General features: G+C 57.2%; 1 protein-coding gene across 3 annotated transcripts in view; it reads left to right on the forward strand.

Annotated features, from left to right (window-relative positions):
- Positions 1–12,384, forward strand: part of MYO7A (myosin VIIA) — a 78,861-nt gene that overhangs the window by 57,562 nt on the left and 8,915 nt on the right. For 2 of the 3 annotated variants that reach the window (XM_055283026.2, XM_063641402.1), the window contains exons 30-39: positions 590–760; positions 3,739–3,856; positions 4,592–4,718; positions 5,741–5,910; positions 7,520–7,710; positions 8,359–8,483; positions 9,081–9,238; positions 10,109–10,262; positions 11,457–11,612; positions 12,082–12,187. In XM_055283026.2, coding sequence (XP_055139001.1) covers positions 590–760; positions 3,739–3,856; positions 4,592–4,718; positions 5,741–5,910; positions 7,520–7,710; positions 8,359–8,483; positions 9,081–9,238; positions 10,109–10,262; positions 11,457–11,612; positions 12,082–12,187 — 1,476 coding nt within the window. Of the gene's footprint in view, positions 1–589; positions 761–3,738; positions 3,857–4,591; positions 4,719–5,626; positions 5,911–7,519; positions 7,711–8,358; positions 8,484–9,080; positions 9,239–10,108; positions 10,263–11,456; positions 11,613–12,081; positions 12,188–12,384 lie in introns of all 3 variants that reach the window. The other variant, XM_055283025.2, reaches the window with a different exon arrangement.

Raw genomic sequence — 12,384 nt, forward strand, 5'->3', positions numbered from 1 at the left:
GGCATCACTGGGGCTGCTGTGCACCAGGCCAGGCAGATAAGGGGCAAATGCCCAGTGGCCACTTGGTTCTCTGAACCCTCTGCAGTAGATCCTGCCAGCTGTTAACCACTTTAACTATCCACCAAGTGCTTAACGGTGATGATGGAGGCAGTCACAGTGATGCACTCCCCTCACTCTGACCCCACCAGCAGACCCTAGGTGTCTCCCGTTCTCCAGGGCAGACACTTCCTCTTCTGCTGTTTGTCAGCTCTGGTCACTGTCTCACAGGGCTGAGTGTGCAGTGGCTGCTCGATGGGCTGGCTTGTTTCTTTGCGTCACTTCGTGTGCCCCTGGGCAGAGTCCAGCTCCATGCCAGTGCCAAAGGGATCCAGGAGAAGGTGAGGGTGTGGCCCTGCCCTTGGGGAGCTCATGGTTCCTCTGAGCAGACAAGAATTCCCTGGTGAATCAGTGAGAAGCCTGGGTCCCAAAGGCCAGGCTCTGAGAGCTATAGGAGGCAGGGCCAGGAGAGGGGCCTGGAGCCTTTGGTGGTGTGGATGGGCTTCCTGGAGGGGCCTGGGCCAATGCATGACCGAGGCCTCCCCCAACCTAGGAGGATGACCTGGCTGAGCTGGCCTCCCAGCAGTACTTTGTGGACTATGGCTCTGAGATGATCCTGGAGCGCCTCCTAAACCTTGTGCCCACCTACATCCCCGACCGCGAGATCACGCCCCTGAAGACGCTGGAGAAGTGGGCCCAGCTGGCCATCGCCGCCCACAAGAAGGTAGAAGGGCTGGGAGGAGTCTTAGAGAAGGGATGTGGACTTCAACAACCAAGGAGATCCCAGCCCTCATCTGAACCTGTCTGTTGGGGCTGTGGGGGATGGGATGGCACCTGACCTCCCACCTCCCAGTGGCCCTTCCTTCACTGGACATCAGCCCACTCATTCTCCTGCCATCTGTGTGCCAGGCACACAGAGGGAATCAAACTTAACCCTGCAGCCTCTGTGGGGCCATGGGTACTGGGGCGCCTTTCCTGGTCTTGCGCCAGCCACTCTTTGGTGCTACAGCTTCCAGAGCTGCAGCTCAGGAGTGGCAGTGGACGCTAGACAGAGCTTTAGGAATTGCACCTCCTTTTTCCTAAAAGAACTCCAGCCCAACTTCCTGCCTGGGGAGCTTTAGGGACAGGCCCCCTTGACCCCCTTGCTTGGAGCCCAGGCCCATGACCAGCCATGAGTGGTTCCCTCCCAAGCTAAGAGCCTGGCCAAGTAGAGCAGGGCTATCCAGATGGGGAGAAGGTGGGAGCACTGGCTGCTGGCAGGGGACCCAAGGCTGCCTCATTTCCATGGCCCTGGCTGTGCAAGAGAATTGTCCCTGCATAAAAGTCAAGGGCTCCATAGTCTGAGGGTACCACAGACCCATGGTCTCACCCCTCCACCTCGCGGCCTCTGTCCTCACCCGGGAGCCCTGTGCCGCCCTCCACCTGACCGTGTGCCTTCTCTGGTCAGCTCCCCGCCAGCCTCCGCCTCTCCCTGAGTCCTGAGTGCTCCCTGCGCCAGCCTGCTTCCCCCGAGGCCCTTACCCTCCTGAACCCCACTTCAGAGGAGGAGCATCTCCTCCCTGCCACCCCTCTGTCCCTCAAGTGAGAGCCCTGCCCTTCATCCTGAGGCGCCTCCTCTCCCTTGGCCCTCACGTGCCGGCAGCCACTGCAGCCTGTCCAGCTGCCTCCCAAACAGCTGCAGCCTCCACCCCCACCTCCCTGAGGGCCTCCTCGGGGCTCACTGCCATTGTGGCATGTGGTACGTCCTGGGTGGGGTGCTATTACTATGCATTCATTTTATTTTGGGCACTTGTCATGTGCTGGGCACGATACCAGGACCTGGAGACACAGCCCTTTGTGGGACAGACATGGTTTCTGCCCTTTGGAGCCCACAGCTGAGCTGGGTCTCTCCTGGACTGGAGCTCCTCAGAGCGTCTGTCATGGAGCCCTGGGCCAGGCCCCTCATAGAATGGACAGTTGTGAATCACAGTTTTTGTAGGGTGGGAGGGTGCACTGTTCGTTTTCTAGGTCTGCCATAACAAAGTGCCACAGACTAGGTGGTTTCAACAACAGAAATAAATGTATTTCCTTCCAGTTCTGGAGCCTGGAGCTCCAAGATCAAGGTGTCAGCAGGGGCTTTCTCCTGAAAATTCTCCCCTCGGCCTGCAGATGGCCATCTTCTCCATCTGTCACCACACGGTGATGTGTGCACATGCATGTCTGGGTCCAAATTATCCTCCTCTTAAAAGGGCACCGGACATACTGGATTACAGCCCACCCAAAAGATCTCATTAGTGACCTCTTTACAGACCTTATCTCCAGGCCAGGTGCGGTGGCTCACGCCTGTAATCCCAGCACTTTGGGAGGCCAAGGCGGGCGGATCACAAGGTCAGGAGTTTGAGACCAGCACGGCCAGCATGGCAAAACCCCGTCTCTACTAAAAATGCAAAAATTCACTGGGCGTGGTGGTGGGTGCTTGTAATCCTAGCTACTAAGGAGGCTGAGGCAGGAGAATCACTTGAACCCGGGAGGTGGAGGTTGCAGTGAGCCAAGATCATGCCATTGTGCTCCAGCCTGGGGGACAACAGCAAGATTCCATCTCAAAAAAAAAAAAAAAAAAAAAAAAAAATCTTATCTCCAAATAGGGTTACATTCTGAGTTGCTGCAGGTAAGGACTTTAATATGCAAATATGGTGGGTGGGGGAAGGAAGCGCACAATTCAGTCCATAACAGAGAGGTGTTTTGAAAACATCTCATTTTGAAATAATTTCAAACTTACAGAGAAATTGCACGTTCAAAAAAGTAGGACTGCTGTGTGCACTTCACTTCCCAGATTCACTGGGTGATAGCCACACTTGCTCAGTGATTTGTCTCTCTGCCTACATATGTATTTTCTCTGAGTCATTTGAGCTTGGGTTGGTGACATTGAGCCCTTTGCTTCTGAATTCTCACTGATCTCAGGATGGCACTCCTCGTGGGCTCTCCCATGGGTGGAGATGGGGCTGTCTGTGAGCTGGCATACACATCCACCCTTACCTACGCCTGTGTCTACATACTATAAAAACCAGGATTTCACTCTGACCCCTCCAATGCTACCCCAGAACCCCAGAGTTCTCACTAGGGCTTGGGGGAATATTTTTAGAGAAACACAATGCTGGTGCTTTTGTATCTTACCAAGAGCACAGCAGCACCCCTCACGGATCACCTCACCTCCAGGCTCCAGTTCTCCCTTGACACACTGATCTTTCTAACTCCCAGATTCACCAGATCAGTTTCTTGCAGTTGTGGCTGCACTCACAGTCCCCCAGGACCTGGCTCCCCACGCTGTGTCCCCATTCCCTCTCTTCCCAGTCTGCCCTGCGCATACCTCTGCTGCACCAGCACACGCCTCCTACTGACCTGGGGCCTTGGGCCTCCCACATTCTCTGGCTGGAATCCTTGCTTCTCTGTCTCTGCTAAACTGGGAACTCCCTGGAGGGGCAGCTATGCTTTCTCTGACTTTGGGCCCCAGCACCTGCATAGAGGTGGCACTCAAAAGTGCTCGCTGATGTTGATGAATGAGAAAGGTGGGGACAGGGTGGCTGCAGACAGATGGGAGCAGGGCAAAGCCACGATGCACAGGAGGTGCAAGAGCCCCAAGCTGCTCCTGGCTAGAAGGCAGCAGTAGCTGATTTTTAGAGCAAACTCACTCATACATTGTCTTCTGTCCCTCTCTCCCTCCAGGGGATTTATGCCCAGAGGAGAACTGATGCCCAGAAGGTCAAAGAGGATGTGGTCAATTATGCCCGCTTCAAGTGGCCCTTGCTCTTCTCCAGGTTTTACGAAGCCTACAAATTCTCAGGTACCCCCAGCCTGCGATATTCCCAGTCCCTTGCTCTGTAGCTCCAGCCCACAACAGGCAAGGGAAATGGCTTGAGCCAGAGGCCCCCATCAGTGGAACTCTTGCCTACGGGATGCTTGGTCTGTTCTGGTCAATGCTGCTGAGCGGGTCCTGACTCCATGGCACATCTTATGTGCTCAGTGGTACACGGGATTGAAAAACTGAGTGAGGATTGATTCATTAAGGCACATACTGTGTATAGAACAGGGTGGCCCAGGATTCAGACAGGGCCAGCCCTGCTGGGCCGACTCTGTGAAGTCGAGAGTAGCCGATACAAACCCACACAGGCCACTGGCTCAGCCATCCTTGGGCCATCGTTACTGGGCACCTGCTCTGTGCCAGGCCCTGTGCTGATGCTGCTGTTCACAGAACCACCAAGTACCGGGGCCAGAGGGAGTCCTGGGCCTCAGTCCAACCCCTCCCCAGATCACACCTTAGTACAGGACAGGGACTTGTCCAAAGCTGCACAAAGACCAATGGCAGGAGTGGGACCCAAACCAATTTCCCAATTCAACACTCTCTTCCTACTGCACTTTGGGTTTTGCCACGTAGTGAGTTTGTGCTCTCTGAGCCTCAGTTTACCTATCTGTAAAATAGAAATCAGTGTATTGCCACATGCCTGGCCGTTATGAGATTGGGAAGGGCTGAGCCTGGGGGTGGGAGGCCTGCCTCTCAGTGCCTTGGTCTCAACCCCAGGCCCCAGCCTCCCCAAGAATGATGTCATCGTGGCCGTCAACTGGACGGGCGTGTACTTTGTGGATGAGCAGGAGCAGGTACTTCTGGAGCTGTCCTTCCCAGAGATCCTGGCTGTGTCCAGCAGCAGGTGAGGAGGGCCGCATGGAGACGCAGACAGACGGGAAGGAGAGGGGCCGGAGCTTCCCTGCGGGTCACGGGAAGTGAAGAGGCATGAAGTGACCTGCCTGGTTGCACGTGATTGGGCAGTTTGTGCCGCACTGTGCAGACCCCTCTGGCACCTTCTAGTGGAGGGATGGGCTTGGGCTTTACAGCACATTAAGGCTGTTCTGAGACAGGACTGGGCTGTCAGGACAGGCAGGGGCAGGCGAGTGTGTACAAAAGAGCTTGACCTGGGGTTCAGGAGCCTGGGTAGCACTCACTCTATGTCTTCATTCCTAAAACAGGAGTCTTAATACTTTTCTCCCATAACAGTGGTGAGGAATGAATGCAATAATAAATGGGAGAGCTCTTTATAAACTGCGAAGCGCAGTGCACATAGGTGGAATGGTGGGGTGGGTTGCTGGAATTGACTGGCTTTCCCAGCAGTGCAGTGGCTCCCTCCCCCACCATCTGGGGCTTGTAGCAGTGTCTTTGGGTTGTGTCTGATATGGGCTGGAGTCAGACTGTGTCCAGCACTGACCAGACACATGCCAGGCACACAGGATGCAGTAGTGACAAGATAGTCCTTGTCCTCTTGGATATTCAGTCAAGAGAGGAGACAGACATTGAATAGGCCATTTTAAAGCATGGTATGATCAGGGCTGTGGAAGGGCAGGGAGGACTTCCTGGAGGAAGTGGCACGTAGGTTGAGATTTAAAGGGTGACTAGGAATTAGACAGGCAAAGGAGAAGTGGGCCAGACCAGTGTGGGTCTCCCTCTGGGCCATGCCTGACTCTGGCCAGACCAGCTCTGACTTAGCCTGAGATGTGTCTGAGCTGGGCCACGTCTCCCACTGATTGGGGCATGTCTGACTCGACTGGCCTTGATCTCCTTCAGGGAGTGCCGTGTCTGGCTCTCACTGGGCTGCTCTGATCTTGGCTGTGCTGCGCCTCACTCAGGCTGGGCAGGACTGACCCCGGCGGGGCCCTGTTCTCCGTGTTGGTCCTGCAGGGGAGCGAAAACGACAGCCCCCAGCTTCACGCTGGCCACCATCAAGGGGGACGAATACACCTTCACCTCCAGCAATGCTGAGGACATTCGTGACCTGGTGGTCACCTTCCTAGAGGGGCTCCGGAAGAGATCTAAGTATGTTGTGGCCCTGCAGGATAACCCCAACCCCGGTGAGTGTATGTATGTGCTGCCTGGCACTGGGGGTCAGGGTGTTATGCAGACTGTATTAGTCCATTTGTGTTGCTATTATGGAATACTGGAGGCTGGGAGATTTATGAAGAAAAGAGGTTTATTTGGCTCACAGTTCTGCAGGCACTACAAGAAGCATGGTGCTGGCTGGGCATGGTGGCTCATGCCTACAACCCCAGAGCTTTGGGAGGCTGAGATGGGAGGATCACTTGAGGCCAGGCGTTCAAGACCAGCCTGGGCAACATAGTGAGACCCTCGTCTCTACAAAACGTTAAATAAATTAGCTGGGTGTGGTGGCATGTGCCTGTAGTCATAGCTCTTCAGGAGGCTGAGGTAGGAGGATTGCTTGAGTCCAGGAGGTGGAGGCTGCAGTGAGCCACGATTGTGCCACTGCAGTCCAGCCTGGGCAAGAGTGAGACCTCATCTATCTCAAAAAAAAAAAAAAAAAAAGCATGGCACCAGCATCTACTTCTGATGAAGGCCCCAGGAAGCTTCCACTCATGGCAGAAGGAGAAGGGGTGCCTGCATCAGAAGAAAGGAAGAGAGGAGGAGCTGCCAGGCTCTTTTAAACAATCAGTTCTCGCAGAGACTACATAGAGTGAGAACTCACTCATTACCGTGAGCACGGCACCACACTGTTCATCAGGGACCCACCCCCATGACCCAAACACCTCGCACTAGGCCACCGCCACACTGGGAGATCAAATTTCAACAGAGAGATTTGGAGGGGACAAATATCTAAACCATGTCACAGACCATGCCCTGTGGTCTTAGCCTTGGCACTCAAGGGTGCTAGGATCTTGTTCCCATCTTTCCCCTGAAGCTAGACCAAAGAGCAGAAGCCCGTGCCTTCAATCTGTGGCCTGTGGGGAACCTCCTCTCCCTCCCTTCTTCTGGCTCTTCAATACTCATCTCTGTCAGCTCTCCAAGTTAGATCAGGGTCCTCCTCAGTGTTCTCAAAAGACCCACCATCTTCAAGTGATAACAGCAATAACAACTACTCTGCCTGAGGCCACTGAGGCCCTGACCAAGTGTGGGAAAGACAAAGATGAAATGACCCCACCCTGTCCTCAGTGGGGAGGTGGGTGGGAAGCAGATAGTGACAGGCCTGTGACAGTGCAGTAAGCAGGGAAGCCCAGAGCCACAGGAGCCCAGAGGAGAGGCTCCACGCAGACTAGGGTCCAGGGAGGAAGCCCGTGCGAGCAGAGGACAGCGGGCAGAGAGCTGAGCGTGATGCCAGCACAGAGGCGGGAGAAAGCTGGCCTGTCCAGGGAACTGCAAACAGCTTGGTTTGGCTGGGAACAGGCACAGCGAGGGAGGAGAGGCGAGGTGGAAGGAGTCCGGGAGACCCGCTCACAACAGGCCTAGGAGTGTGGGGCTTCCTCCCAAGGGCCATGAGGAGCCACGGAAGGCTTTTGAGCAGGAGCGTTGCCCACTCTGGTGATGGTCTCTGTATGGAGAGTTGTGACAAGGTGGAGGAAGAGTGGCAAGTGGGCAGACACGAGTGATAACACCTCAGTTCTTCTGTGGGAAGATGTTCCAACTCAGCTTGTCTCTGACCCTGTGGTCCCACTCACCTCTGCTCTACAGCAGGCGAGGAGTCAGGCTTCCTCAGCTTTGTCAAGGGAGACCTCATCATCCTGGACCACGACACGGGCGAGCAGGTCATGAACTCGGGCTGGGCCAACGGCATCAACGAGAGGACCAAGCAGCGTGGGGACTTCCCCACCGACTGTGTGTACGTCATGCCCACTGTCACCATGCCACCGCGGGAGATTGTGGTATGTGGCCTGGGGGCGGCAGATGGGTGGGAGGTGCCATTAGACCCCTCTTTGTCCACTTCCCACAGCTGTACAATAGGTTAATGGTCTAGTGCATCTGTGAAGATGATCCTGGGATCTTATGGGACCACACATTTAAAGTTGGGGCAGCTCTCAAACCTGTGCCAGGTGGGGAGGGGCCTAGAAATGGCATCAGATGAGGAACTGCCAAGGGGTGGGGCCGGGAGAGAGGTGTATCACCTGCACTGTCTGAACAGGCAGTGGGGGCACAGTTGGGAAGGGGGCCCTGCTTCTTCTGGAGCCCCCTTGAGAGCAGCTCTGAGGACTCACAGCCCAGCTTCCCCAGTGGCTCCTGAGCCAGGCTCAGTGGATGAGGCAGCTCTCACACCATGTTCCCCTGCCTCGTCCAGGCTTTTCGACCGACCCAACCTGATCAGACACCCGGGGAAGGGCCCGGAGCTCAGCACAAAGGAGGCAGCAGGGACCTCAGAGACCCCAAGGAGGAACGGGGCTCGCAGGGTCAGAATGAGGCATGGGGTCCGTCCCCCTGAAGAGTCTCCCAGAGTCCAGAAGGCTCCAGGGTATACCATGTTGATCCTGGTGGCCGCAGGTGGAGAGCTGACCTGAGCCCTGTCTCTTGGCCCCTAGGCCCTGGTCACCATGACTCCCGACCAGAGGCAGGACGTTGTCCGGCTCTTGCAGCTGCGAACGGCAGAGCCCGAGATGCGTGCCAAGCCCTACACACTGGAGGAGTTCTCCTATGACTACTTCAGGTGATGCCTCCTGGGGAAGGATGGGAGCCACAGGGCTAGGAGCTGTAGGCTTCCGCTACTGTCTGGTCATGTGCTGGGGCTGCTTTGTGAAGCTCCCACCTGTGAGCAGGGCCTGGGTCAGAGGGAGCTGGAGGGCTGTTTCTGTTGGCCAAGATGACCCATCCTATGTGTCTCATCTTATCTTCCTTCAAGAGATGTCACTGCACCCACCCCAGGCTGGGCATTCGAGACTGAGTCCTGGTGGGGATGCGGGCTGGAAGCAGGCAGCTGGGATTCTGCGTGCCCAGCGCTGTGATGACTATGCTTTTGGGGCAGGGGGTGGGGGGGCAGTGAGAAGCTTCCTGATGAAGGTGGTGTGCACTGAGCTCTACAGGGGGTGCAGGGTGGTGGGGGAGGCTGGGACACAGCCCGTGGTGTTCTGGCCGCTGGGGTTTCACAGCTGAGAAAGGAAGGCCCAGTGACAGGCAGTAAAGAGCAGGGCCTGATGCCCACCCTCAGCCTCTGTGCACAGGGGTGGGTGGGGGTCTCACAACCTGGGGGTTTCTCCCCAGGGCTGCCAGTGGTGGGGTGTTGCTGACGGTCCCTATGCTGTGGCAGGCCCCCACCCAAGCACACGCTGAGCCGCGTCATGGTGTCCAAGGCCCGAGGCAAGGACCGGCTGTGGAGCCACACACGGGAGCCGCTCAAGCAGGCGCTGCTCAAGAAGCTCCTGGGCAGTGAGGAGCTCTCGCAGGAGGCCTGCCTGGCCTTCAATGATATCCGTGCTACTGGGCTGCGCCCAGGGGAGCCAGGGAGTGGGCAGGGCTTTCGTCTGCACACCACCTTCCTCCTGAGAGCCTGCTGTGGCCTGGGCACGCATGGGGAGGGTTGATGGAGGACCCCCTCCCTGGCACCTTTTGATATACAAGGGGCTGCCTCACCGTCTTCTCTGACCCTGTCATTTGGGTGCCAGGTGGATTTGGTGCCTTGTGCTGGGCCAGGCATGCAGGTAGAGCAGGGACCAGCCCAGCCCCTGGCCTCATGGGACCATACACACATCCAGATCAGTGCTGAGATGGGACCAGGCAGCACTGTGACCCGACCCATGTGACCTGGAGGGGGCAGGGGGGACTTCCTGGAGGAAGTGGTATCTAGGCTGAGCCCTGAAGGCTAAGTAGGACTTAGCCAGGCAAAGGGGAGAGCCGGGGGGGGGGGGGGGGGGGGGGGCAGTGTTCCAGAGAGAGGGAGCAGTAGCAAGGCCCTGAGGCACACACTGCAGGGCTGTTCCAGGGCTCTGGGACTTCAGCACAGACAGGATGGGAAGACTGGGCTTAGGCAGGGTTCCCGAGCCCTGTGAGGAAGCTTGGGCCGTGTCCTAAGGCCAGGGTGAACCACTGGGCAGGGGGTGGCATGGTCAGATTCGCGATCTGGGCAGTCCATCCCAGCTGCTGTGAGGGCTTGGGATGTGGGGCTGGTGGCTGTGAGGAGGCGGAGAGAGGGTGGGGCAGATCACGCCCATTTTGTGAGTGTGCAGCCTGAGGGCCGAGGGTCACAGCTCCAGGTGATGCAGGCCCTGTGGGGAATGGGGCCTCTGGACCCCAGGCCAGTGCTCCCTCTATTCAGCACAAGCCCTTGACAGTCCCCACCTGTGCTTAAGTACATGGGCGACTACCCCTCCAAGAGGACACGCTCCGTCAATGAGCTCACTGACCAGATCTTTGAGGGTCCCCTGAAAGCCGAGCCCCTGAAGGACGAGGCATATGTGCAGATCCTGAAGCAGCTGACTGACAACCACATCAGGTGAGCCAGGCACGGTGGGCGGATGAGGGGCAGACCCCACCTGCTGTGACGGGCAGCTCTTTCCCTCCTTGTTCACACAGCCAGGAGCTGCTCATTGGCCCCCTCACATCCTAGCTTGGCCCCAAGGCCCAAGGAGGGCCTAGCAGGAACTGGGAGGTGGTGGCTGTCTTCCTTTGAGTCTGTCCTCTACGGGTAACAGCCCCAGCTCCTCCTAACGTTTGGCTGGAGCCTCGTCTGGATGCCCCTCCCCTGCCTAGACCCTGCTGTCTGCCTGCAGGTCCAGCTCAGTCAAGTGTCCCCTCCCTGGTGCAGGCTGGGCTGGCTGTCTGCTGGAAGCGCTGGCTGAAAACTCTCATGGGTTTGAGTGTTGGGCCCAATGCCCAAAGAATGCCACCTTCTCCTCCCCCTGGGACAGCCTGAGGCAGGAGTAGGAAGTCAGGCACAGGCTCCTCTCAGTCTGAGAGAAGCTCCACCCTCTCTCCTTACACCCAGCCCCCGCCCCGCCTTCTTCCCCAGCTGTGTCACCCTCTACATCTCTTCCACAAATCCATCCTCAAACTACGTATCAGCTCTTTTGACAGTGCCAAACCTTTGTACATACTGTGCCCACAGCCAGGAAAACTTTTCAGCCCCTTTTCTGCATGCCATAATTTGCTTCATCCTTCAAAGCCTAGTTCAAATGCCACCTCCTCCTAGAAGCCCTTCAAACTTCCCACTGTCAGGCCCAAGAAGCTCAGAGTGGTGGCTGAAGGAGCCTGGGGTGGGACTGGTCTAACTCATTGACACTCAAAGTATAGGTGAATTAAAGAGCTTCTGCCAAAATATAAATCACACTGCTTCCTTCATGGAGAAAGTTTTGCTATGGAAACAAAAAGCCTCAGCTGAAGCAGAGTGCATGGTAACCCGGTGGCTTTTCATTGTGGCATAAGCCCCTTATCTCCATGTGGACTGGTAGCAGTGTGTGGCCTGGCACGGTGTGCCAGGCACACTTTGGGTAGCACTAGTTGCATCTGGCTGTCAGGGAGAGGGGTCTGTAGGTAGGGTGAGGGGTCCTGAGATAGGGTAAGGGTCAGGAGGGACGGTGCTGCTGTGATGAGCAGCTGAGGGGTACATGGCCCCCTCACCCGGGGGTGCACAGGTCCTGTGACTCCCGATGGCAGCTGCCCCTACTGGAGCCCGCGCTTCCTCCTGCAGGTACAGCGAGGAGCGGGGTTGGGAGCTGCTCTGGCTGTGCACGGGCCTCTTCCCACCCAGCAACATCCTCCTGCCCCATGTGCAGCGCTTCCTGCAGTCCCGAAAGCACTGCCCACTGGCCATCGACTGCCTGCAGCGGCTTCAGAAAGCCCTGAGGTACAGCGGCCGCCAGGGCAGGGGCAGACACTGGGGCGGGCTCCTAGCCACACCGGGCTTGTGGGATGAGCCCCTTGGGGATGAGGACCACATAGCAGTTGGACCCACCCCTGGGGTACCTCAACTGCCAGCTGGACGGAGGTGCAGATCCTGCAGCTGCTCAGGATGCAGCTGGAGAGTCCGGCTGCTCAGGAGTGCTCAGCCCAGAGCTCCCAGGCTATCGGGTGGGCACAGACACCCGGGCCCACTTCATACTCTCCAAGGGCACTTGTGTTCTTCACTTTGCTAGACCTCTCCACACCCATCGTCCCATTTTACAGATGAAGAGCTCAAGGCTCTGGGATACTCAGTGGCCGGTCACATCATAGGAAGTGGCAGGCGGGGATCAGAACTGGGGTTGTCTGCCTCCAAGTGTCCTGGTCCCCTGGTCTCCACAGTCCCACGCACCTGCCCCCTGCTGCCTTTTCAGAAATGGGTCCCGGAAGTACCCTCCGCACCTGGTGGAGGTGGAGGCCATCCAGCACAAGACCACCCAGATTTTCCACAAGGTCTACTTCCCTGATGACACCGACGAGGTGAGGGTCACCAGCTTCTAGGTCTGCAGCGTCCAGGACAGGGCCGGGCTTCCTGGGTGGACACCAAAGGCGGCCTTAAGCCTCTCTCCCATCACCTGACATTTGCCGCCTCGTCCTCCTGCCCCGTAGTGCAATCGGGGCTCAGGACGAAGGCCATCGACTCCCCAGGTCAGGGGCCCTTGGTTCCTGATCGGGCC

This window comes from Symphalangus syndactylus, chromosome 6 (assembly GCF_028878055.3).
Source record: "Symphalangus syndactylus isolate Jambi chromosome 6, NHGRI_mSymSyn1-v2.1_pri, whole genome shotgun sequence".
Classification (NCBI taxonomy): domain Eukaryota; kingdom Metazoa; phylum Chordata; class Mammalia; order Primates; family Hylobatidae; genus Symphalangus; species Symphalangus syndactylus.